This window comes from Lethenteron reissneri, chromosome 14, assembly GCF_015708825.2.
Source record: "Lethenteron reissneri isolate LAM-NWPU_2019-01 chromosome 14, ASM1570882v1, whole genome shotgun sequence".
Taxonomy (NCBI): Eukaryota; Metazoa; Chordata; class Hyperoartia; order Petromyzontiformes; family Petromyzontidae; genus Lethenteron; species Lethenteron reissneri.
The window spans coordinates 7,271,014-7,294,062 of NC_083792.1; the positions used below are offsets into that span (position 1 = coordinate 7,271,014).

At 58.2% G+C, this 23,049-nt stretch overlaps 1 protein-coding gene across 1 annotated transcript; it reads left to right on the forward strand.

Annotated features, from left to right (window-relative positions):
* On the forward strand, positions 1 to 21,630 carry LOC133342184 (extracellular tyrosine-protein kinase PKDCC-like). Its single transcript, XM_061551152.1, is given in 9 exon segments — positions 1 to 621; positions 623 to 1,195; positions 12,965 to 13,087; positions 15,015 to 15,203; positions 15,205 to 15,335; positions 15,736 to 15,815; positions 17,130 to 17,237; positions 20,200 to 20,376; positions 21,335 to 21,630. Coding segments are annotated over 9 exon segments (1,695 nt in total). The 5' UTR covers positions 1 to 387; the 3' UTR covers positions 21,415 to 21,630.
* Positions 21,631 to 23,049: the final 1,419 nt, after the last annotated feature.

Consider the following 23,049-nt stretch of genomic DNA (forward strand, 5'->3'; position numbering starts at 1 on the left):
CACCGTGGAATCCCCTCTCCTCCTCATCATCCTCACCCCCTTCTCTCTCCTCGTATATCGTCCGTCTCCCCTCCCCCTCTCTCTCCCCCTCTGAGTATTCCCGTTATACCGTCTCTCCTCTCTGCGTCTCTCCCCTCTGTCTCTCTCTCCCGTGCCCCCCCCCCCTTCTCTCTCCCCATCTCTCCCCTCTCTCTCTCCCTGTGCCCCCCCCCCCCCACGATCTCCGCCATGCGTCTCAGGTGACGCAGCCCGAGCGAGATTCGAGCCGGGCGAAGCAGGAGGAGGAGGAGCGTGGGGATTCGGGGCTCCCGGTGGCTCCCGGTGGCTCCCCGTGAGAGCCCCCCAACCCCTCCAGCCGTGAGTCTGTGAGCGCCTCGCAGGAGGAGGATGCGTCACCGCCGGCGGCGCGTGGCTGCGCTCTCCGCGCTCTGCCTCTCCCCGTTCCTCATCTCGCTGCTCAACGTCTTCCTCCTGCTTCTCCCGGGCGCCATGGAAGACACGGACGCGCCGCGCACGGCCAAGCCCCGGCACGGGAACGTGGACACGATGGACGCGATTGACACCGTGGAGCTGGGGATGCTGCCCCCGCCCCCCGGCGCCGCGGGGGGGCCCCCGGCGGAGGGGCCTGCTCCGCTCCCTGGCGCGCTGGGCGGGGGTGCGCGCCCTCGGGGGCACGGGGGGCGGCCACGCCGAGCTGAGCCGCCTCATCCGCGCGCGGCACGCCGAGGTGAGCCGCCTCCGGGCTCTCCACGCGGGGGGCTCCCCGTGGGGCGGCGGGCGCGTCTCGGACCGCCGCCTCATGGAGACGGGGGGCTACCGCCACCTGTCGAGGCGGGGGGGGTCCCCCCTCTCCGTCGCCACCACGGCCTCCGCCGCCGCCGCCGCCACCAAAGCTGGTGACCCCGAGGAACCCAGGTCCCTGGGTTGCGCCGATTTGGCCACCGTGTCTGGCCTCCAGTATCTGGGCAGCGGGTACACGAAGGCCGTGTACAAGGCGGTGCTGGGGCCCCCCTCGGGGTCACCCTCGGGCTGGAGGGGACCCGTGGCGCTGAAGACGGTGGATTTGGGAGGCCACGATATGGCGACATGCGTGAAGGAGTTTGGTGACCCGGACGGATGCTACCGGCTCGCGGCGGCCAAGCTGCTGAAGGAGATGACCATCCTGGGTCGACTGAGGCATCCCAACGTCGTGCGGGTGAGGCGTGCTGGCATCGGCTGAATCATCTACATCCATCGGCAGAATCATCGTCATCCATCGGCAGAATCATCGTCATCCATCGGCAGAATCATCGTCATCGGCAGCAACGGTAGCATCATCATAATCAGCAACAGCAGCAGAATGAGTCTGCTGAAGCAGTTGTAGCAGATGTAGAATAACCATCATCATCTGTAGCGTCATCAGCAGACATTAGTATCAGCAGTAGTAGTAGCAGCAGTTCCATAATCATGATCGTCATCAGCATCATCAGCAGGGGTAGCAGCAGAAACAGCAGCATCAGCAGTAGCTTTATTGTAAACATAATTAGCATCAAACTCCATCATCAACAACAGCTACATCAACAAAAGCATATACATTATCATCAGCAATGTTATTAACATTATTGTAATCATCGTTACAATCACCGTCATCCTCAACATTAGCAACATTCTAACCACCATCGTGATACACGCCTTCATCATGCTCCTCTTTATCTGCAACATGATCAACATCATCAGCATCCTCAACATGATTCATCATCATCATCATGGAGTCTACTACACTCCATCACCATAGATGCCATCAAAGCCATGAGTGTCGTCATATGTGTTGGTCGTACGTTTACACACCTTACACACTGTACCTTATGTACACACCTACATAAATATCACACACACGCTTCTGACATATCGTACACACACACACTCACCGTGCACACATCATACTGTAACGCATTAACCCTTCGTCACCTGCTTTGTTGTGAGTACACGCGTGTGTGTATACGCGTGATACAAACGCGAGTACGCGTGAGTACATGTGTGAATGTCATCGCGTCCGTGTCGCTGTGCGCGTGTGTGTGTACAACACGTGTGTACACCACGCGTATACACCACGTGTTGTGTACACGCGTGTTGTATACACGCGCGCACGTGTTGTACACGCCACGTGTTGTACACACGCACGATGAGTGGCCTTGGATGATGGCGCGACGTGGCCTTGACGCACAGAGCAACATTGGGGGACAATGACCCGTGAAGGACGACGCGTGGAGCGAGCGGGGTTGACGGCGGATCTCGTCTTGATGTGCCTGTCGTTAGCATGCTTGTGGGACAGGCTGCGTGTGTGTGTGTATTGAAGGGCGTGAGATCGTAAATGGACACTGTGATCGATGTTGCCACTTGCGTTTGATGGATGAGATCATTATGGAGCCGGGATTGAATTTATGGATGTGAGATTGGTTCGGGTTTGCGTTTGACATCAGATAATTGTGGTGGCTGGTGTGATATTATTATTGTTGTGATGCTCACTTACACAGAAAAGCCTCACTGAGTCCCAATACTTTTTTTCCAGGAGGGTCCTGCCAAGTGATTCGCAGTAGCGAGCGATGTTGCTATCCGTGATCCCAATTGAGTGATTTGCAGGTAATTTGTGAAGTTTAGGATGTTTGGCTAATACCGGTTACACTGTGTGGCGCTTTTGCGATGGTAGGAAGAAGATACAAACTCCACACAAGTGCCCGAGTGGAGTGATGCGAGGCACACGCATTACCGATGTGCCACCCTGCCCTGGGATTAATGTGGGTCTTGCATTTGATGGATACGAGATCACTATGGATTTGGTATTGGATTATGGATCTGTAATTGGCATTGGGCTTGAGTTTGGGTGATGTCAGATGGTTATGGTGCGAGGTGTTATGCGGACCCGGGATTGAATGCATCTGAGATTGGATGGGTCTGAGATTGAGGATCTTGGATTTATGGATCTGGAATTGGATGGATTCCCCAGCGCGGAGATTAAGCGAACGGATACGTCCATGTGCACGAGAGCGATGTGGGTGGTTTTGCAGATCGTGGGGGAGGCCTTCGATCCAGCAGTGGATTAACAAAGGCCTGTGAAATCGTTGCTGTTCGAACACCGAGGAGAGATGAGATTCGCCGGAATTCTGTGATGGGAGGAGGAGGGGCGGGAGGAAGAGGAAAATCCGCCCCCGAGGCGACCTCCCACGTAGCGGACGATGATGATGATAACGAAGATAAACGATGATGATGAGATGATGTGAGCCGGGCGAGATGATGGAAAATATGGGGGCGGGAAGGGCAAGGAGGGGGGGAGGGAGGGGGTGGATTCCACGTGTGTCTGCGTGTCTGCGTGGGGAGCGTCGTTGTTAGTGCAGCGATTAGCGCTACGCTGCACACGAACCCGCACACGGGCCAACACGACCAGTGACGATTTTCTGAATTCGGTCTTGGTCCTCCCCCGAGGTCGACGCAGCCCTAAATTAGTTCCCTCTAGTGCGGTGTGTAAACATCGCCACCGGGGAGACAAAGGCGGCGGGACGTGCTTGTTGGCCACGTACCCCTTCGCGTGCCGTTCATAGGGTGCTCGCTGAACAATCACCTGCCCCAAGAGTCTGTTTAGACGCCTATAGCGGCGGGGATCTTGTAGAGAGTTGTTGTTGCTTTGTGTCCACTCTTTGTTGTTGTGCGTGCGAGTGGGGAGCGGTGGCGCAGTGGTTAGCGCACTGCGCCACGAACCCAGCGGGCCACGGCCACCATCAGTGGCGACTTCGCTGTAGACGGCTGCCCGGCGCTTTGGGTAAACGTCGCCACTGGGGAGACAAAGGCGGCCGGGTGTGGTGCTGGCCCTCGTTGTGCCGTGTCGTCTGTAGTCGGTGCCCGCAAACAGCACTTGCCCCGACAGGCAGCTGAGGCTACGGCGGGGAGATCTTCTTTGTCTTTGTGTGCGTCCACGTGCGTCTCAAGCAGTGCACACCCAACCGCGTGTGCGGTGTGTGGTGTGTTTGTGTACGTGTGTGTGACGTGTACGTGTGTGTGTGGTGTGTGTGTAAGATGTGTGTGTGTGTACGATGTGTGTACGTGGTGTGTGTGTACGTGTGTGTGGTGTGTGTGTACGTGTGTGTGGTGTGTGTGTACGTGTGTGTGGTGTGTGTGTACGTGTGTGTGTGGTGTGTGTGTACGTGTGTGTGTGTACGTGTGTGTGTGGTGTGTGTGTACGTGTGTGTGTGGTGTGTGTGTACGTGTGTGGTGTGTGTGTGTACGTGTGTGTGTGGTGTGTGTGTACGTGTGTGTGTGTACGTGTGTGTGTGGTGTGTGTGTACGTGTGTGTGTGGTGTGTGTGTACGTGTGTGTGTGGTGTGTGTGTACGTGTGTGTATACGATGTGTGTACGATGTGTGTGTGTACGGTGTGTGTAAGATGTGTGTGTATGTGTACAATGTGTGTGTACGATGCGTGTACGGTGTGTGTGTGTACGTGTGTGTGTACGTGGGTGTGGTGTGTACGTGTGTGTGTACGTGTGTGTGATGTGTATGATGTGTGTGTGTACGGTGTGTGTGGTGTGTCTACTGGGTGTATGTGCACGATGTGTGTATGTGTGAGGTGTGTGTGTGTACTGTATGTGTGTGTACTGTATGTGTGTGTACACATTCGCGCCTTGTGGGGTAGCGTGTGTACAGTACGGTGTGTACAGTACGGTGTGTACAGTACGCGGTGAGTGTGAGGCTGTACTGTATATAATGAGTGTGAGGTCAAATGCAGTCGGACGCGTTCAAGGGAAGGTGAGGAATTGGTGGGTACTGGAGGAGGTTAATGTGAGCAGGGTGAGAGGGGTGTGAGTGGTGAGCGAGGTGTTAATGGCGAGGGAGTGGTGAGGGAGATGTGAGTGGTGAGCGAGGTGTGAGTGGTGAGGGGCAGGGTGAGGGAGTGGTGAAGGGCTGGGTAAGGGAGTGGTGAGGGGCTGGGTGAGGGAGTGGTGAGGGGCTGGGTGAGGGAGTGGTGAGTGGTGAGGGGCAGGGTGAGGGAGTGGTGAGGGGCAGGGTGAGGTAGTGGTGAGGGGCTGGGTGAGGGAGTGGTGAGTGGGTGAGGGCAGGGTGAGGGAGTGGTGAGGGGCAGGGTGAGGTAGTGGTGAGGGGCTGGGTGAGGGAGTGGTGAGTGGTGAGGGGCAGGGTGAGGGAGTGGTGAGGGGCAGGGTGAGGTAGTGGTGAGGGGCAGGGTGAGGTAGTGGTGAGGGGCAGGGTGAGGTAGTGGTGAGAGGCTGGGTGAGGGGAGTGGTGAGGGGCAGGGTGAGGGAGTGGTGAGGGGCAGGGTGAGGGAGTGGTGAGGGGCTGGGTGAGGGAGTGGTGAGGGGCTGGGTGAGGGAGTGGTGAGTGGTGAGGGGCAGGGTGAGGGAGTGGTGAGGGGCAGGGTGAGGTAGTGGTGAGGGGCTGGGTGAGGGAGTGGTCAGTGGTGAGGGGCAGGGTGAGGGAGTGGTGAGGGGCAGGGTGAGGTAGTGGTGAGGGGCAGGGTGAGGGAGTGGTGAGTGGTGAGGGGCAGGGTGAGGGAGTGGTGAGGGCAGGGTGAGGTAGTGGTGAGGGGCAGGGTGAGGTAGTGGTGAGGGGCAGGGTGAGGGAGTGGCGAGAGGCTGGGTGAGGAGGTGGTGAGGGGCAGGGTTGAAGGAGTGGTGAGAGGCTGGGTGAGGGAGTGGTGAGTGGTGAGGGGCAGGGTGGAGGGAGTGGTGAGGGAGTGGTGAGGGGCTGGGTGAGGGAGTGGTGAGTGGTGAGGGGCAGGGTGAGGGAGTGGTGAGGGGCTGGGTTAGGGAGTGGTGAGTGGTGAGGGGCAGGGTGAGGGAGTGGTGAGGGGCAGGGTGAGGTAGTGGTGAGGGGCTGGGTGAGGGAGTGGTGAGGGGCAGGGTGAGGGAGTGGTGAGGGGCTGGGTGAGGGAGTGGTGAGGGAGTGGTGAGGGGCAGGGTGAGGGCAGGGTGAGGGAGTGGTGAGGGAGTGCTGAGAGGCTGGGTGAGGGAGTGGTGAGGTGCATGGGTGAAGGAGTGGTGAGAGGCTGGGTGAGGGAGTGGTGAGTGGTGAGGGGCAGGGTGAGGGAGTGGTGAGGGAGTGGTGAGGGGCAGTGTGAAGGAGTGGTGAGGGGCAGGGTGAGGGAGTGGTGAGTGGTGAGGGGCAGGGTGAGGGAGTGGTGAGGGAGTGGTGAGGGGCTGGGTGAGGGAGTGGTGAGTGGTGAGGGGCAGGGTGAGGGAGTGGTGAGGGGCAGGGTGAGGGAGTGGTGAGTGGTGAGGGGCAGGGGGAGGGAGTGGTGAGGGAGCGGGGAGGGGCTGGGTGAGGGAGTGGTGAGTGGTGAGGGGCAGGGTGAGGGAGTGGTGAGTGGTGAGGGGCAGGGTGAGGGAGTGGTGAGGGGCAGGGTGAGGGAGTGGTGAGTGGTGAGGGGCAGGGTGAGGGAGTGGTGAGGGAGTGGTGAGGGGCTGGGTGAGGGAGTGGTGAGGGGCAGGGTGAGGGAGTGGTGAGGGGCTGGGTGAGGGAGTGGTGAGGGGCTGGGTGAGGGAGTGGTGAGTGGTGAGGGGCAGGGGTGAGGGAGTGGTGAGGGGCTGGGTGAGGGAGTGGTGAGGGGCAGGGTGAGGGAGTGGTGAGGGGCAGGGTGAGGGAGTGGTGAGGGACAGGGTGAGGGAGTGGTGAGGGAGTGGTGAGGGGCTGGGTGAGGGAGTGGTGAGTGGTGAGGGGCAGGGTGAGGGAGTGGTGAGTGGTGAGGGGCAGGGTGAGGGAGTGGTGAGGGGCAGGGTGAGGGAGTGGTGAGTGGTGAGGGGAAGGGTGAGGGAGTGGTGAGGGGAAGGGTGAGGGAGTGGTGAGGGAGTGGTGAGGGGCTGGGTGAGGGAGTGGTGAGGGGCAGGGTGAGGGAGTGGTGAGGGAGTGGTGAGGGGCTGGGTGAGGGAGTGGTGAGGGGCTGGGTGAGGGAGTGGTGAGGGGCAGGGTGAGGGAGTGGTGAGGGGCAGGGTGAGGGAGTGGTGAGGGCTGTGTGGGGTTTCCGGAGTCTGGGTATCGTCAGGAGCAGCGGTGAGGGGGGAGGGGCTGTGATAGGGATGGGGGGTCACGAGGGGAGGGGCTGTGATGGGAATGGGGGGTCGCGAGGGGAGGGGCTGTGATGGGGATGGGGGGTCGCGAGGGGAGGGGCTGTGATGGGGGGTGACGAGGGGAGGGGCTGTGATGGGGGGTCACGAGGGGAGGGGCTGTGATGGGGATGGGGGGGTCGCGAGGGGAGGGGCTGTGATGGGGATGGGGGGTCACGAGGGGAGGGGCTGTGATAGGGATGGGGGGTCGCGAGGGGAGGGGCTGTGATGGGGATGGGGGGTCACGAGGGGAGGGCTGTGATGGGGATGGGGTCACGAGGGGAGGGGCTGTGATGGGGATGGGGGGTCACGAGGGGAGGGGCTGTGATGGGGGGTCACGAGGGGAGGGGCTGTGATGGGGATGGGGGTCACGAGGGGAGGGGCTGTGATGGGGATGGGGGGTCACGAGGGGAGGGGCTGTGATGGGGATGGGGGGGTCACGAGGGGAGGGGCTGTGATGGGGGGGTCACGAGGGGAGGGGCTGTGATGGGGATGGGGGGTCACGAGGGGAGGGGCTGTGATGGGGATGGGGGGTCACGAGGGGAGGGGCTGTGATGGGGGGTCACGAGGGAGGGGCTGTGATGGGGATGGGGGTCACGAGGGGAGGGGCTGTGATGGGGATGGGGGGTCACGAGGGGAGGGGCTGTGATGGGGATGGGGGGGTCACGAGGGGAGGGGCTTTCTGGACTTTAGTTCACGAAACCCGAGCGTGGGATGTAACCTGAACTCAGACTCACACACAGACACACAAATACTCCCTCTCACACACACAGACTCACACAAATACTCTCATACACAGACTCACACACACAGACTCACACACAGACTCACACAGACACACACACAGACACACACACAGACACACACACAGACTCACACACACTCACACACAAATACTCCCTCTCACACACACAGACTCACACAAATACTCTCATACACAGACTCACACACACAGACTCACACACAGACTCACACAGACACACACACAGACACACACAGACTCACACACACACAGACTCACACAAATACTCTCATACACAGACTCACACACACAGACTCATACACACTCACACAGACACACACACAGACACACACACAGACACACACACAGACTCACACACACTCACACACAAATACTCTCATACACACACAGACTCACACACACAGACACACACACAAACTCACACAGACACACACACAGACACAGACACACACAGACACACACAAAATACTCACACACACAGACTCACACACATACACACAGACTCACACACAAATACTCTCACACACACACAGACTCACACACAGACTCACTCAGATGCACATACAAAGACAAAGATCCCCCGTATAGCCTTAACAGACTGTAGGGGCAAGTGCTATTCGCGAGCACCTATGAAGACCGGCACGGTACACCAGGGGGTGGCCAGCACCACGCCCGGCCGGCTTTGTCTCCCTAGTGGCGATGCTTACACACCTCATAAGGTACTCAATTGAGGCTAAGTCGATTAGATACATACACACATACTCATGCACACTCACATATATACACGCACACTCATACACACAGATACACTCGTACACAGATACTCATACACACTCATACACACACACACGGATAAACACATACTCATACACAGACACACACACTCACACATATATACTCAGAGATGCGCACACATACTCATAGGCAAAGATCCCATTCCATGTGTAGCCTTCAACGGACTGTTAGGGCAAGTGCTGTTCGCAGAGGTCGCAAACGGGGTTTGATTCCTTAGCCGTACTCGTACCCGGCCGCACCAGGGTTGCAAATGGGTACCCATACCCGGCCGGGTACGGGTACCCGTTCCCTACCCGTACCCTACCCCAAATGAGTGACAAATGGTTACTCACCAGTGACTCACGGCCTACCCGTACTCGGCCGCACCAGGGTCGCAAACGGCTACCCGTACCCGTACCCGGCCGGGTACGGGTAGCCGGGTATCGGGTAGGGTACGGGTATCGGGTACCCGGTTGCGACCTCTGGCTGTTCGTGAACACGCACGAAGGCCGGAACGGCACAACAAGCGGGTGGGGGCCCAGCACTACGGCCGGCCACTTTGTGTCCTCAGTGATGTTTTACACACCGCACCAGGTACTCATTTAAGGCTGAGTCGGCCTAGGGGAGGCCCAAGATCGGTACAGATAATCGTCACTAGTGTTGGCCGTGAACGAGAATCGAACTCGGGTCGCTGGGTTCGTAGCGCAGCATAGCGCTAACCGCTGCACTACCGCCCCCCACTCATTGACACACACACTGATACAAAAGACACAGATACACATAGATACCAAGATACACACACATACTCATGGATATATTCTCACGTACACACAAGCTCGTAGATACACGCCCATCGACATTCACACGTGAAGTCACACTCGCACACAGATACACATAGATACCAAGATACACACACATACTCATGGATACATTCTCACGTACACGCATGCTCGTAGATACACACCCATCAACATTCACACGTAAAGTCACACTCGCACACAGATACACATAGACACAGACGAGAGGTCGACCGAATCTGAACCGAAAAGTAAAAATTTTACTTTCGGCCGAAACCGAAACCGAAAGTTAAACTACACTTTCGACCGAGACCGAAACAGAAAGGTATATAACCGAAGTTACCGAATACAAGATTTATTAAATATGTCATGATGCAATGCTACTTTAATTAAAAATAAATCTAGAACTAATCATTGAGAGCCTGCAGTTAAGAGTCGCTTAATATCAAATCTTTAGGTGTTACTTACTGAGTAATTATATCCAAACAAACGAATGTTGTAGTTAAGAAACAACAGTTTTTCCGCATTCAGCCAGTCAGGCTGCCGTCTGTTGACCGGTCGTATATACATTAGCAGACCATGGTTGCGGCTGTAACCTCGCTCCCAAGCTGCTGCTGCTGACCTGTGTGTGTTTGCAGCCTATCGCATAGGATTGCCTAGCGCCGACTGACCGGCCGATAGGCAGAGTGATAGACGTAGCACTAGCGTTATATTTTAAAAATAGATCTTCGGTTGATGACCACCGAAAGTCAATAGAGTATCAGTTTCGGCCGAAACCGAAACCAGACCGAAAGTAAAAAATTGACTTTCGGCCGAAACCGAAAGTATGCCGAAAGAGGCCATTTGCCAACTTTCGGTGCCGAAACCGAATTTGGGTCGGCCTCTAACACACAAAGACAAAGATATATAACAGTAGCCACCATTCGCCACAAAGTGCTTTTGCAAGAATAGGTGGACTGAGGCCACGTTAAGTGTGGAAAGCTCACTGCCAGGAGGTCACGGGACCTTGTTGGAGGGCGACTCACTCCAACTGCTCAGTGGCGTCCTTCACAAGCCTCCTCCACAGAGGTCCATCTTGAATACCGCTTGTACCAGTCATCGGCAAGTTCCATTAGCTCCACATCCTCCTGTACTACATGAGCCCATCCTTCTCTTGCACGTCCCGCACCCGTTTAAGCCTCCTCTGGGTAGCATAACAGAAACAGCTTGGGCATGCGGTGGCTGGGCATGTGGGCTACATGACCCAGCCAACGCAGCCTCGCCTGCCAGAGGAGCTCACTGATGGGATCGTGAGCTCCTCACACAATTCAGTTTGGTTAAACCCAGGATAGCTTGAAGGCAGGTCAGCCGAAGTGTTTCAGGCCAGCGCACATTTTATTTTTAAAGGCGACCACATTTCACAAGCATAAATAAGAGGGGGTAAGAGTGTGGCTGAGATGCCCCGGAGCTTCATGTGGAGCTACAGACTTCCTGATAGCATTATGTAGCCATTGACAAGATAATGCTGCTCGACTCCATTCGGAATGAAACCTCTTTCGCCTTATCAGAGCTGGCCATGAGCAACACTGTCCCCTCCCCTCCCCCCCGGTACTCTTGGCAAGCTGGTCAGCGTGGAGTGTTTGTTCACACAAAGTACCCAGAGATTCGCTCTGATTTGGTGCGTCTGATGGTAAGGCTGGATCCACCTCTTCACGGCGATCTCCGGTGGGACGCGTTAACGCTTGCTGCCTGGGATCCAGTGGTGCTGTCACAAGAGGAATGGACGGTCCTCCATTCGGGCCAGGATGACATCAAACAACAGGGAGTGTGCCTTCTGAATACAATAATGAATGGGTGTGTGGGAGGCCACGAGTCCCAGGCCATTGTTGGCTCGCCTCCGCATCAACGGGAGGAATGGTGGTGGTGGTGGTGGTTGCCTACGTCCTCACCGTCTGTGGAGGGATGCAGGCAAGGCTGGTGATGACTCAGAGTCTGTCTGACCCCTTTCCCGAGCCTCGGCTAAAGTGTCCACGTGATATCGAGTCAGCTTATTGGGTAAAGTTAATGCCCCCCCCCCCCCCCCCCGAGTTTACGAGTTTAATCGGGACTCGGGCACTTGACTGTTATTGAGCCAGATCGGCCCATTAAGCAAAGGTACGAGGCTGCTTGATTTCTGTGCAACCCATGGGCTTGTGAGCACCAACGAACCGTTCGCCCATTGACACATCCATTACAGCGCCTTGCGTGCATGCGGAGTCCCAAGCAAGAACATCTGCTGGCCATGGCCTTCACACCAAAATCTGTCATGGAGCTGATCTATCCACCGACCATCGGTTTGTTGTCTATAAGATGATGCGCCTGTCAATCTTCCACTGTGGGGGTGGGGCATCCACCCTGGACCCCATTCAAAACTCACAAACACCTGGTCTCAGATAACTGTTGAATTGTCGTAAGCAATGATGTTATCATGGCTTGCAGGTAGTTGGCATCGACCCGCTGCCAAGGGAGAATGGCTAAGATTCAGGACTGCGACTCGCGCAGCTGTTATGGCTGCACCGGGGTTCCCAGTCGAGACCTCCACAGAAACCCTTCTTGGCGGAGGTGTTCCAGATGGAGCGGGCGCGCATTCTTACCGCCTTCAACATCCCACGGCGAAGAACGAGGAGGTTTACCGCAGCCTATGAACCGCGCGGTGCTGCAACGCTGTTGAGCGGTGGTCGCGGGCTGCTGAGATGGAAACGGTCTCAGAGGCACGCATGTGAACATATGAACATACAAATGATAGAGATCCCACGATGTAACGTTACGCACGAACATAACGAGATGTGCATACGTGCGCGCGCGCACACACACGTGAACACGCGCACGTAATTCACAAGCGAACATGCACACGTGACCTCACGCTCACAGTCCGTTACTAGCCTCCATGGGGAGAGCTAGGGAGACGGGGGAGGCAGGAAGGGGAAGATGTGAAGAGAGAGGCAGGGAGGTGAGCGTGGAGCAATGCAGGGTTGCTGAGTCTCGTGCAGACTCCAGGGGTCTCGGGGAGTCTCGGGGAGTGGTGAGGCAGGCAGCAGCAGCAGCGATGAGACGCGCTCGGAATGTCTCGCGCTCCTGCTGAGAGGCAACTCCCCCCCCAACTCCCCGCTGCTCCTCCAGCAGAGAGACTCGTGACTGACGAGGAGGAGAGAGTGTGAGGAACGACACGTGTACACACGTACTGTATCTAATTTAAACACCATGCACATGTAAACAAAGGCGGTGACCCCCCATATTCGCCTTTAATAGATTGCGAGGGCAAGTGCTGTTGAGGAGCACCTATTAAGGACAGCATGTTCCTGATAAACATACCCGGCCGCCTTTGTCTCCCCGGATTTGATGGGTTTTTTTATACACTGCACAACCTGGGTCATCCTAGGAGCCGCTGACCCAGGATGTGCATGGCGTGTTGTTGTGGAGTGGACACTGCTACCGGGAGGGTAACGAAGTCTCGGACTCGCTCACGACGATGACGATGTTGATGATAACGATGAGGTTGTTGACGCTGATGATGTTGTTGTTGTTGTAGCTGTACGGACACTGCTACCGGGAGAGTAACGACGTCTCGGACTCGCTCACGGCCATCACGGAGCTCGGCTCTCCACTCGAGATGATCCAGCTCCTGCAGACGTCGTGGGAGGAGCGATTCCGGGTCCGAGCCACGTGACTACCTCTGTGCCCACCTGTGTGTGACTACCTGTGTGTGTGACTACCTGTGTGTGTGACTGTGTGTGTGACTGTGTGTGTGACTAGCTGTGTGACTAGCTGTGTGACTGTGTGTGTGACTACCTGTGTGTGTGACTAGCTGTGTGTGTGTCTACCTGTGTGTGTGTCTACCTGTGTGTGTGACTACCTGTGTGTGTGTGACTACCGGTGTGTGTCTAACTGTGTGTGTGACTAGCTGTGTGTGTGACTACCTATGTGTGGCTAGCTGTGTGTGTGACTACCTGTGTGACTGTGTGTGTGTGACTACCTGTGTGTCTACCTGTGTGTCACTACCTGTGTGTGTGACTACCTGTGTGTGTGACTACCTGTGTGTCATTAGCTATGTGTGTGACTACCTGTGTGACTGTGTGTGTGACTACCTGTGTGTGTCTACCTGTGTGTGTCACTACCTGTGTGTGTGACTACCTGTGTGTGTGGCTACCTGTGTGTGTGACTACCTGTGTGTGTCACTAGCTGTGTGTGTCTACCTGTGTGTGTGACTACCTGTGTGTGTGACTACCTGTGTGTCATTAGCTATGTGTGTGACTATCTGCATGAATACCTCCGTGACTAGCTGTGTGCGTGACCGCCCTTGTGTGTGTGTGTGACTGCCCTTGTGTGTGTGTGTGTGACCGCCCTTGTGTGTGTGTGTGACCGCCCTTGTGTGTGTGACCGCCCTTGTGTGTGTGTGTGACCGCCCTTGTGTGTGTGTGTGACCGCCCTTGTGTGTGTGTGCGTGACCGCCCTTGTGTGTGTTTGTGTGTGACCGCCCTTGTGTGTGTGTGTGACTGCCCTTGTGTGTGTGTGTGTGTGACCGCCCTTGTGTGTGTGTGTGACCGCCCTTGTGTGTGTGTGTGACCACCCTTGTGTGTGTGTGTGACCGCTCTTGTGTGTGTGTGCGTGACCGCCCTTGTGTGTGTGTGTGACCGCCCTTGTGTGTGTGTGTGACTGCCCTTGTGTGTGTGTGCGTGACCGCCCTTGTGTGTGTGTGTGACTGCCCTTGTGTGTGTGTGTGTGACCGCCCTTGTGTGTGTGACTGCCCTTGTGTGTGTGTGCGTGACCGCCCGTGTGTGTGTGTGACTGCCCTTGTGTGTGTGTGTGTGTGACCGCCCTTGTGTGTGTGTGTGACCGCCCTTGTGTGTGTGTGTGACCACCCTTGTGTGCGTGTGTGACCGCCCTTGTGTGTGTGTGTGACCGCCCTTGTGTGTGTGTGTGTGTGTGCGTGACCGCCCTTGTGTGTGTGTGCATGTGTGTGTGTGCGTGTGCATGTGTGCGTGTGTGTGCGTGACCGCCCTTGTGTGTGTGTGTGACCGCCCTTGTGTGTGTGTGTGTGACCGCCCTTGTGTGTGTGTGTGACCGCCCTTGTGTGTGTGACCGCCCTTGTGTGTGTGTGCGTGACCGCCCTTGTGTGTGTGTGTGACTGCCCTTGTGTGTGTGTGTGTGACCGCCCTTGTGTGTGTGTGTGACCGCCCTTGTGTGTGTGTGTGACCACCCTTGTGTGTGTGTGTGACCGCCCTTGTGTGTGTGTGTGACTGCCCTTGTTTGTGTGTGTGCGTGACCGCCCTTGTGTGTGTGTGCATGTGTGTGTGTGCGTGTGTGTGCGTGTGTGCGTGTGTGTGCGTGACCGCCCTTGTGTGTGTGTGTGACCACCCTTGTGTGTGTGTGTGACCACCCTTGTGTGTGTGTGACCACCCTTGTGTGTGTGTGTGTGCGTGTGTGTGTGTGTGCGTGACTGCCCTTGTGTGTGTGTGACCACCCTTGTGTGTGTGTGTGACCGCCCTTGTGTGTGTGTGTGTGACCACCCTTGTCTGTGTGTGTGACCGCCCTTGCGTGTGTGTGTGACCACCCTTGTGTGTGTGCGTGCGTGCGAGTAGATCTGCTTGAGCCTGACGAGGCTGCTCCACTACCTCGCCCACTCCCCGCTGGGCCCCGTCGCGCTCCTCGACTTCCGCCCGCGCCAGTTCGTGCTGCGCGATGGGGAGCTCAAGGCCAGCGACCTGGACGACGCGGGCGCCGGAGACCCCCCCTGCCGGTGGCGCGGGGGTGCCGCGGGGGGGGCCGCGGGGGGGGCCGCGGGGGGGCCCCCCGCCGTGCTTCCTCCACTTCCCCGCGAGGAACTTCACGCTCCCCTGCTGCCCCCGCACCAGGACGTGCGCGGGCCTCAACGAGAAGCGCAACCTCTACAACGCGTACAGGTGAGCGGAGCGGCGAGGGTGTGGCGTGGTGAGTGTGCGGGTGTGTGGCGTGGTGAGGGTGCCGGGGGTGAGCGTCGTGGTGAGGGTGCGGGGGGGTCGGGTGGTGAGCGTCGCGGTGAGTGTACAGGTGAGCGATACCATGAGTGCACAGGTGAGTGATGGGGTAAGCGATGAGTTGAGTGTACAGGTGGGCGACAGGGTGGTGAGTGGCAGGGTGAGTGTATGGATGAGCGAAGGGGTGAGTGACCAGCAGAGTCATGGGTGAATGGCTTAGTTAGTCAATGCTGGGGTGAGTGCTTGTATGGTTGAGTATCTGTGTGATTATCTCAGTGAGTACCTGGGTGAGTATCTGAGTGAGTATCTGGGTGAGTATCTGAGCGAGTACCCGTGGCTCTTGCAGGTACTTCTTCACCTACCTCCTCCCCCACAGCGCCCCCGCCGGCCTGAGATCCCAGCTCAACGACATCGTCAACGCGACCGGTGAGGAGGGGGTGCCAAGGGGGGTGATGACGGGGCGGGGTGACGGGGGGGGGTGACGGGGGGATGCTGGGGGGGGGTGACGGGGGTGGTGAGGGGGGCGGTGACGGGTTGGGTGGTGAGGGGGGGGGTGACGGGGGGGGTAACGGGGTGGTGAGGGGGGGGGTGACAGGGCGGGGTGACGGGGGGGGGGGTGAGGGGGGGTGACAAGGTGCTTGGGCACTTGGGTTCGATTCCCGCTCACGGCCAACACCAGTGACGATTATCTGAACCGGTCCTGGGCCTCTCCTAGGTCGACTCAGCCTCAAAATGAGTACAGTACTTGGTGTGGTATTCAAACATCGCCACTGGGGAGACAAAGGCGGCCGGGCGTGATGCTGGCCACCCACCCCCTCGTGTGCCGTGCCGGCCTTCATAGGTGCTACTCGCTAACAGCACTTGCCCCAAGTCTGTTAAAGGCTACACGGGGGATCTTTGTTCCTGGGTATCTGCATGGGTGACTGGTATTTGTGAGTGTTAGTGTGTTAAGCATGTACGTGTGTTAACGAGGTGTTTTAACAATGTGTGTTCAGAAGGTATGTGTGTTCATGTTGTGTGTTAACGAAGTGTAAGTGTGGGTGCGTTAAATGCGTGCTAATGAGGTGAGTGAACAATGTGTGACGACGTGTGTTCATGAAGTACGGCGTGGTGAGGTTCGTGAGCTCACGAGCTGTGTGGTGATGTTAACCAACGAGCTGTGTGTTGGTGAGGTGAGATAAAGATGCATGTGGTGACGAGGTGAGCTGACGAGGAGGGTGATGACGAGGTGAGGTAACGAGGGGGGTGGTGACGAGGTGAGGTAACGAGGGGGGTGGTGACGAGGTGAGGTAACGAGGGGGGTGGTGACGAGGTGAGGTAACGAGGGGGGTGATGACGAGGTGAGGTAACGAGGGGGGTGATGACGAGGTGAGGTAACGAGGGGGGTGGTGACGAGGTGAGGTAACGAGGGGGGTGGTGACGAGGTGAGGTAACGAGGGGGGTGATGACGAGGTGAGGTAACGAGGGGGGTGATGACGAGGTGAGGTAACGAGGGGGGTGGTGACGAGGTGAGGTAACGAGGGGGGTGGTGACGAGGTGAGGTAACGAGGGTGGTGACGAGGTGTGTGTTGGTGAGGAGAGTGTGACGAGGTGATGACGAGGGGGGTGATGACGAGGTGATGACGAGGGTGATGACGAGGAGGGTGATGACGAGGAGGGTGTTGACGGGGTGAGTTGATGAGGTGTGTTGACGAGGGGGGTGGTGACGAGGTGATGATGACGAGGTGTGGCGTGGCCCAGGGGAGCTGCGGGTGGGAGTGGACGAGACTCTGAGCCGCATGGAGTCGGTGCTGCACCAGTACCAGCACGGCACCTACCGCTCCAACCACAGCCAGCAGCTCACCACGGGTGAGCCACTCCTCCTCACCACTCACTCACTCACTCACCACACACTCGCTCATCACTCACTCACTCATCACTCACTCATCACTCACTCACTCATCACTCACTCACCACACACTCGCTCATCACTCACTCATCACACACTCACTCACCACTCACACTCACTCACCACTCACACTCACCACTCACCGCTCACTCACCACTCACTCACTCACTCACCACTCACTCACCACTCACTCACCACACACTCACTCATCACTCACTCACCACACACTCACTCATCACTCACTCACCACACACTAACTCATCACTCACTCACTCACCACTCACTCACCACCCACTCACTCACCGCTCACTCACTGTGTATGGGCACGCGTGTGTATGACGACTGCGTTGGCTGTTGTCGCCTCCACGTGAGTGGGGGGGATGAGTTTAAGGGTGGGTTGAGTGAGTGAGGGAGGGGGTGAGTGGGTGGGTTGAGTGAGGGAGGGGGTGAGTGGGTGTGTGGGTGGGAGGGGGATGAGGGGCGGGGCTGGGGTCTCTCCACCCTCACGTCGTGTTCGCATTGAGCCGCACAAAGGGAGCCTCTCGTCCTCTGCCCCCCCACTCACAAAGGCAGCCCCCCCCCCTCGCTCTGCGCCTTGACGACCCAATTAGCATTACTCAGCACGGGTCACGGTGGGGGGGGGGGCATGGGGGGAGGGGGGGCACGGGTGGGGGCCATCGCCCCCCCCGTCCCACGTTGGAACTTAGATAATGTCTATGCTGTGGATATTGGGCGAGAAAGTGAGATTGTGAGTGAATGCACGAGGCGTGCTGTCCCTCCAGCAGCACCACTCGCGTTGTCGAGTCACGTGGTCGGAGCAGCCCCGTATTAGATGTTTCCACCCCCTCCCCCACACACCCGGCACACGACGTCAAGTATTAACGAGTGCCCGTGAGAGATAAGGCGACGTGGGGAGAGGCGTGTGTGTACTCACATCCACACACTCTCTCACTCGCTCACCCGCAAAGACAAAGATCCCCTGTACAGCCTTAACAGACTGTTGGGGCAAGTGCTGTTAGCGAGCATCTATGAAGGCCGGAATGGCACACGAGGGGGTGGGTGGCCAGCACCACGCCCGACCGCCTTTGTCTCCCGAGTGGAAGTGTTTTTACGCACTGCACCAGGCACTAACAAAGCAAAGATCCCCCGTATAGCCTTAACAGACTGTTGGGGCAAGCGCTGTTAGCGAGCACAGGTACTAACACACACACATTCTCAGCCACGGACTCGCACACACAGCACGTGTGCATACACACCCCATACACGTGTACACACCCCACACGAGTGAACACACACCCCATACACGTGTACACCCCCCAAACGAGTGAACACACACCCCATACACGTGTACACACCCCAAACGAGTGAACACACACCCCATACACGTGTACACACCCCTCGGCTCGCCACAGGAATGCACTCACAGGGGTCCAGGGACCCCTGGGGTCAGGGGTTGGGGTCGGGGCGCCTAATAACCGTGCTCGGGAGGGGGAGGGGTGTAGGGGGAGGGGAGGAGAGCAGAGAGAGGAGGGGGGAGCAGAGAGGAGGGGGCTCAGAGAGGAGGGGGGAGCAGAGAGGAGGGGGAGCAGAGAGGAGGGGGGAGCAGAGAGGAGGGGGTGCAGAGAGGAGGGGGAGCAGAGAGGAGAGGGGAGCAGAGAGGAGAGGGGAGCAGAGAGGAGGGGGAGCAGAGAGGAGGGGGGGGCAGAGAGGAGGGGGGGAGCAGAGAGGGGAGGGGAGCAGAGAGGGGAGGGGAGCAGAGAGGGGAGGGGGGCAGAGAGGAGGGGGGAGCAGAGAGGAGGGGGGAGCAGAGAGGAGGGGGGGAGCAGAGAGGAGGGGGAGCAGATAGGAGGGGGGAGCAGAGAGGAGAGGGGAGCAGAGAGGAGGGGGAGCAGAGAGGAGGGGGGAGCAGAGAGGAGGGGGGAGCAGAGAGGAGGGGGGAGCAGAGAGGAGAGGGGAGCAGAGAGGAGGGGGAGCAGATAGGAGGGGGGAGCAGGGGGGAGGGGGAACAGAGAGGGGAGGGGAGCAGAGAGGAGGGGGGCAGAGAGGAGGGGGGAGCAGAGAGGAGGGGGGAGCAGAGAGGGGAGGGGGGAGCAGAGAGGAGGGGGTAGGGGAGGGGGAGCAGAGAGGGGAGGGGGGGAGCAGAGAGGGAATCAGAGAGGGGAGCAGAGGGGGTAGGGATGTAGAGGGGGGAGGGGCGAGAAGTTTCGCTTTAATCCCCTTAAGCCCCCCTCCCTCCCTTCCCCCACGACCAGCCCTGACCTGCCTCCCCCCTCCCTTTGGGGTTGAGGGGACACAGAGGGATGGGATCCGGAGGATCCTGCCCCTTGCTGGGCATGGGGTCTTCGAACACGTGACATAAATAGGGTGATGATGGTGATGGTGCTGATAATGATGAGGTGGTTGTGATGGTGGTTAGCACTGTCGGCTACGTACGGTGTGAAAGAAGTTCAACATACATGCAACGGTGGTGTTGATGATAATGGTGATGATGTGACTGTAATTCGTCTGATGATGATGGAGATGTTGGCGGCGACTGATGCTGTTGATGACAGAAACACCTGTGCAGGACATCGATCCTCGCAATCACGCACCGCTCTCTCAACTCCCCTCACCCCTCCCCTGCCCCCTATCACTTGCCACCGTGTCCCCTCCCCCGGTTCCCTATCCCCTTGGCCTGTTATCCCACCTCCCAACTCCACTCATCTTCTACTCGGTTCTCCTTTCCGCAATATCTCCTACCCCCCTGCCCTTCTCTGTCTGACCCTCTGCTCCCCATCCCTGCACTTCGCTGGCTGTGTTCCTCTTCCCCATCACTTCCCTTTCCGCCGCTCACGTGCTCTGCCCTTTCTTCTCCGGCCGCCCCGCTCCGGTGCGTAACCCCCCCGCGCGCCCCACCGTGTCCCCCCCCCCCCCCCCCCGCAGACTACCGTGAGTTGCGCGGCGTGGCGGTGTCGGAGCGCCACGACTACCGCTGCATGCCCTCGTACCACCCCACGGCGTGCCTGCTGTCGGTGCACGACGCGGGCGAGGCCGCGCTCGTGTGCAGCGCCCACGCGCCCTGCCGCGCCTTCGTGCTCACCGGCACGCTCACCTGGACAGGTGAGAGCCGCGCCGGCGGGGGTCAGAGAGGGGGCTGGAGGGAGAATGGGGGGCTCACCAGGACAAGTGAAAGGGGTCTAAGATGGGCAGATTGGTGGGGGGCGTCACACACACACACACGCATACCCATGAATGCACACAGACAGGTACATGAAAATTGAGGAGACAAAGGCGGTCGGGCGTGGCGCTAAGCACCGCCTTGTACCACCATGCCAGCCTTCAGCGGTGCTCGCTAACAGCACTTGCCTCAACAATTCTTCAAGCTATACGGGCATCTTCGTCTTTGTTTGTATATGTGTATTAAGTGTGTGCCTGTGTAGTGGTTAGCGCACCTCCGATTAGCACGGTTGGCTACGTACGTTGCAAAAGAAGTTCAACTTATGTACATACATCCTGTGCTACGAACCTGCTCACAGACAACATCGGTGACGAATATCTGAAGTGGTCCTGGCCCTCCCCTAGATCAACTCAGCCTTAAATTAGTAGCTGGTGCGGTGTGTAAAAACATCAGTACGATGGAGACAAAGGCGGCCGGGCGTGGGGCTGGCCACACCACCCCCTCGTGTGCTATCCCGGCCTTCATAGGTGCTCGCTAACAGCACTTGCCCCAAGAGGCATTCATGGTTACAAAGAGTGTCTTTGTGTGTGTATTTAAATGGCATGTAAGCTTGTGTGTGTGTATTTAAATTTGTGATCACACATGTGTGTGAATCACAGGAGGCACGTGTCTGCCTTGACCGCCTTTGTCTCCCTCACGTGGCTTTCAACTCAATTTAAACATTCACTGCCAGAAAGAATGCGTCTGCAGATTTCAGTCTCCGACCCCCTCTCTCAACCACTCTCCCCCTCTCCCTCTCTCCTCCCTCCCCATCATTAATCTCTGTCTCTCTGCGTATCCCTCCCCCCGCCTCCCCCATGCTCCCCCCTGCTCCCCCCTCGTCTCTCCCACCGCCCCCAGGTCGCCAGCTTGTGTTCTTCAAAACCGGGGCTGCAGATTTCACCTCTGACCCCGACAAAATCACGTACGTGCGGGAGTGAAGATGGGGGCGGTCACGTGAGACTGTGTGTGCGCGCGTGCGCGCGCGTGTGGCATGTGTGCGTGTGTGTACGTTTGTGCGCGCACACACGCATGCGTGCACACGCATGCACTGGTTTATACAAACACAGCCGACAGAAGATGGAGGGGGAGAGGGGGAGACAGAGAGAGGGAGGGAGGCAGTGGAGGAGGAGAGTGTGTGTGTGGTGGAGGAGGAGAGGGTGTTTGGTGGAGGAGGTTGTGTGTGGTGAGGGTGTTTGGTGGAGAGGTGTGGTGGTGGAGGAGGAGAGGGTGTTTGTGTGGAGAGGGTGTGTGTGGTGGAGGAGGAGAGGGTGTTTGGTGGAGAGGGTGTGTGGTGGAGGAGGAGAGGGTGTTTGGTGGAGAGAGGGTGTGTGTGGTGGAGGAGGAGAGGGTGTTTGGTGGAGAGGGTGTGTGTGTGGTGGAGGAGGAGGGGTGTTTGGTGGAGGGAGGGTGTGTGTGGTGGAGGAGGGAGGGTGTTTGGTGGAGAGGGGGTGTGTGTGGTGGAGGAGGAGAGGGTGTTTGGTGGAGAGGGTGTGTGTGGTGGAGGAGGAGAGGGTGTTTGGGTGGGAGAGGGGTGTGTGTGGTGGAGGAGGAGGTGTGTTGGTGGAGAGGGTGTGGTGTGGTGGAGGAGGAGAGGGTTGTTGGTGGAGAGGGTGTGTGTGGTGGAGGAGGAGGGGTGTGTGTGGAGGAGAGGGTGTGTGTGGTGGAGGAGAGGGTGTGTTGGTGGAGGAGAGAGGGTGTGTTGGTGGGAGGAGGATGAGGGGTGTGTGGTGGAGGAGGGTGTGTGTTGGTGGGGGAGAGGGTGTGTGGTGGAGGGGAGAGGTGTGTTTGGTGGAGGGGTGTGTGTGGTGGGGAGGAGAGGGTGTGTGGTGGAGAGGTGTGTGTGGTGAGGTAGAGGGTGTGTGGTGGAGGAGAGGGTGTGTGGTGGGGAGGAGAGGGTGTGTGGTGGAGGAGAGGTGTGTGTGGTGGAGGAGGAGAGGGTGTGTGGTGGAGGAGAGGGTGTGTGTGTGGTGGAGGAGAGGGTGTGTGGTGGAGGAGAGGGTGTGGTGGTGGAGGAAAGAGGGTGTGTGTGGTGGAGGAGGGTGTGTGTGGTGGAGGAGAGGTGGTGTGGTGGAGGAGAGGGTGTGTGGTGGAGCAGAGGGTGTGTGGTGGAGGAGAGGGTGTGTGGTGGAGGAGGCGTGTGTGTGGTGGAGGAGAGGGTGTGTGGTGGAGGGAGGGTGTGTGTGGGGAGAGGGTGTGTGGTGGAGGAGAGGGTGTGTGGTGGAGGAGGGAGGGTGTGTGGTGGAGGAGAGGAGGGTGTGTGTGTGGAGGAGGAGAGGGTGTGTGGTGGAGGAGGAGATGGTGTGTGGTGGAGGAGGCGTGTGTGGTGGAGGAGGAGAGGGTGTGTGGTGGTGGAGGAGAGGGTGTGTGGTGGAGGAGGAGATGGTGTGTGGTGGAGGAGGCGTGTGTGTGTGGAGGAGGAGAGGGTGTGTGGTGGTGGAGGAGAGGGTGTGTGTGGTGGAGGAGAGGGTGTGTGGTGGAGGAGATGGTGTGTGTGTGGTGGAGGAGAGGGTGTGTGGTGGAGGAGATGGTGTGTGGTGGAGGAGATGGTGTGTGGTGGAGCAGAGAGAGTGTAA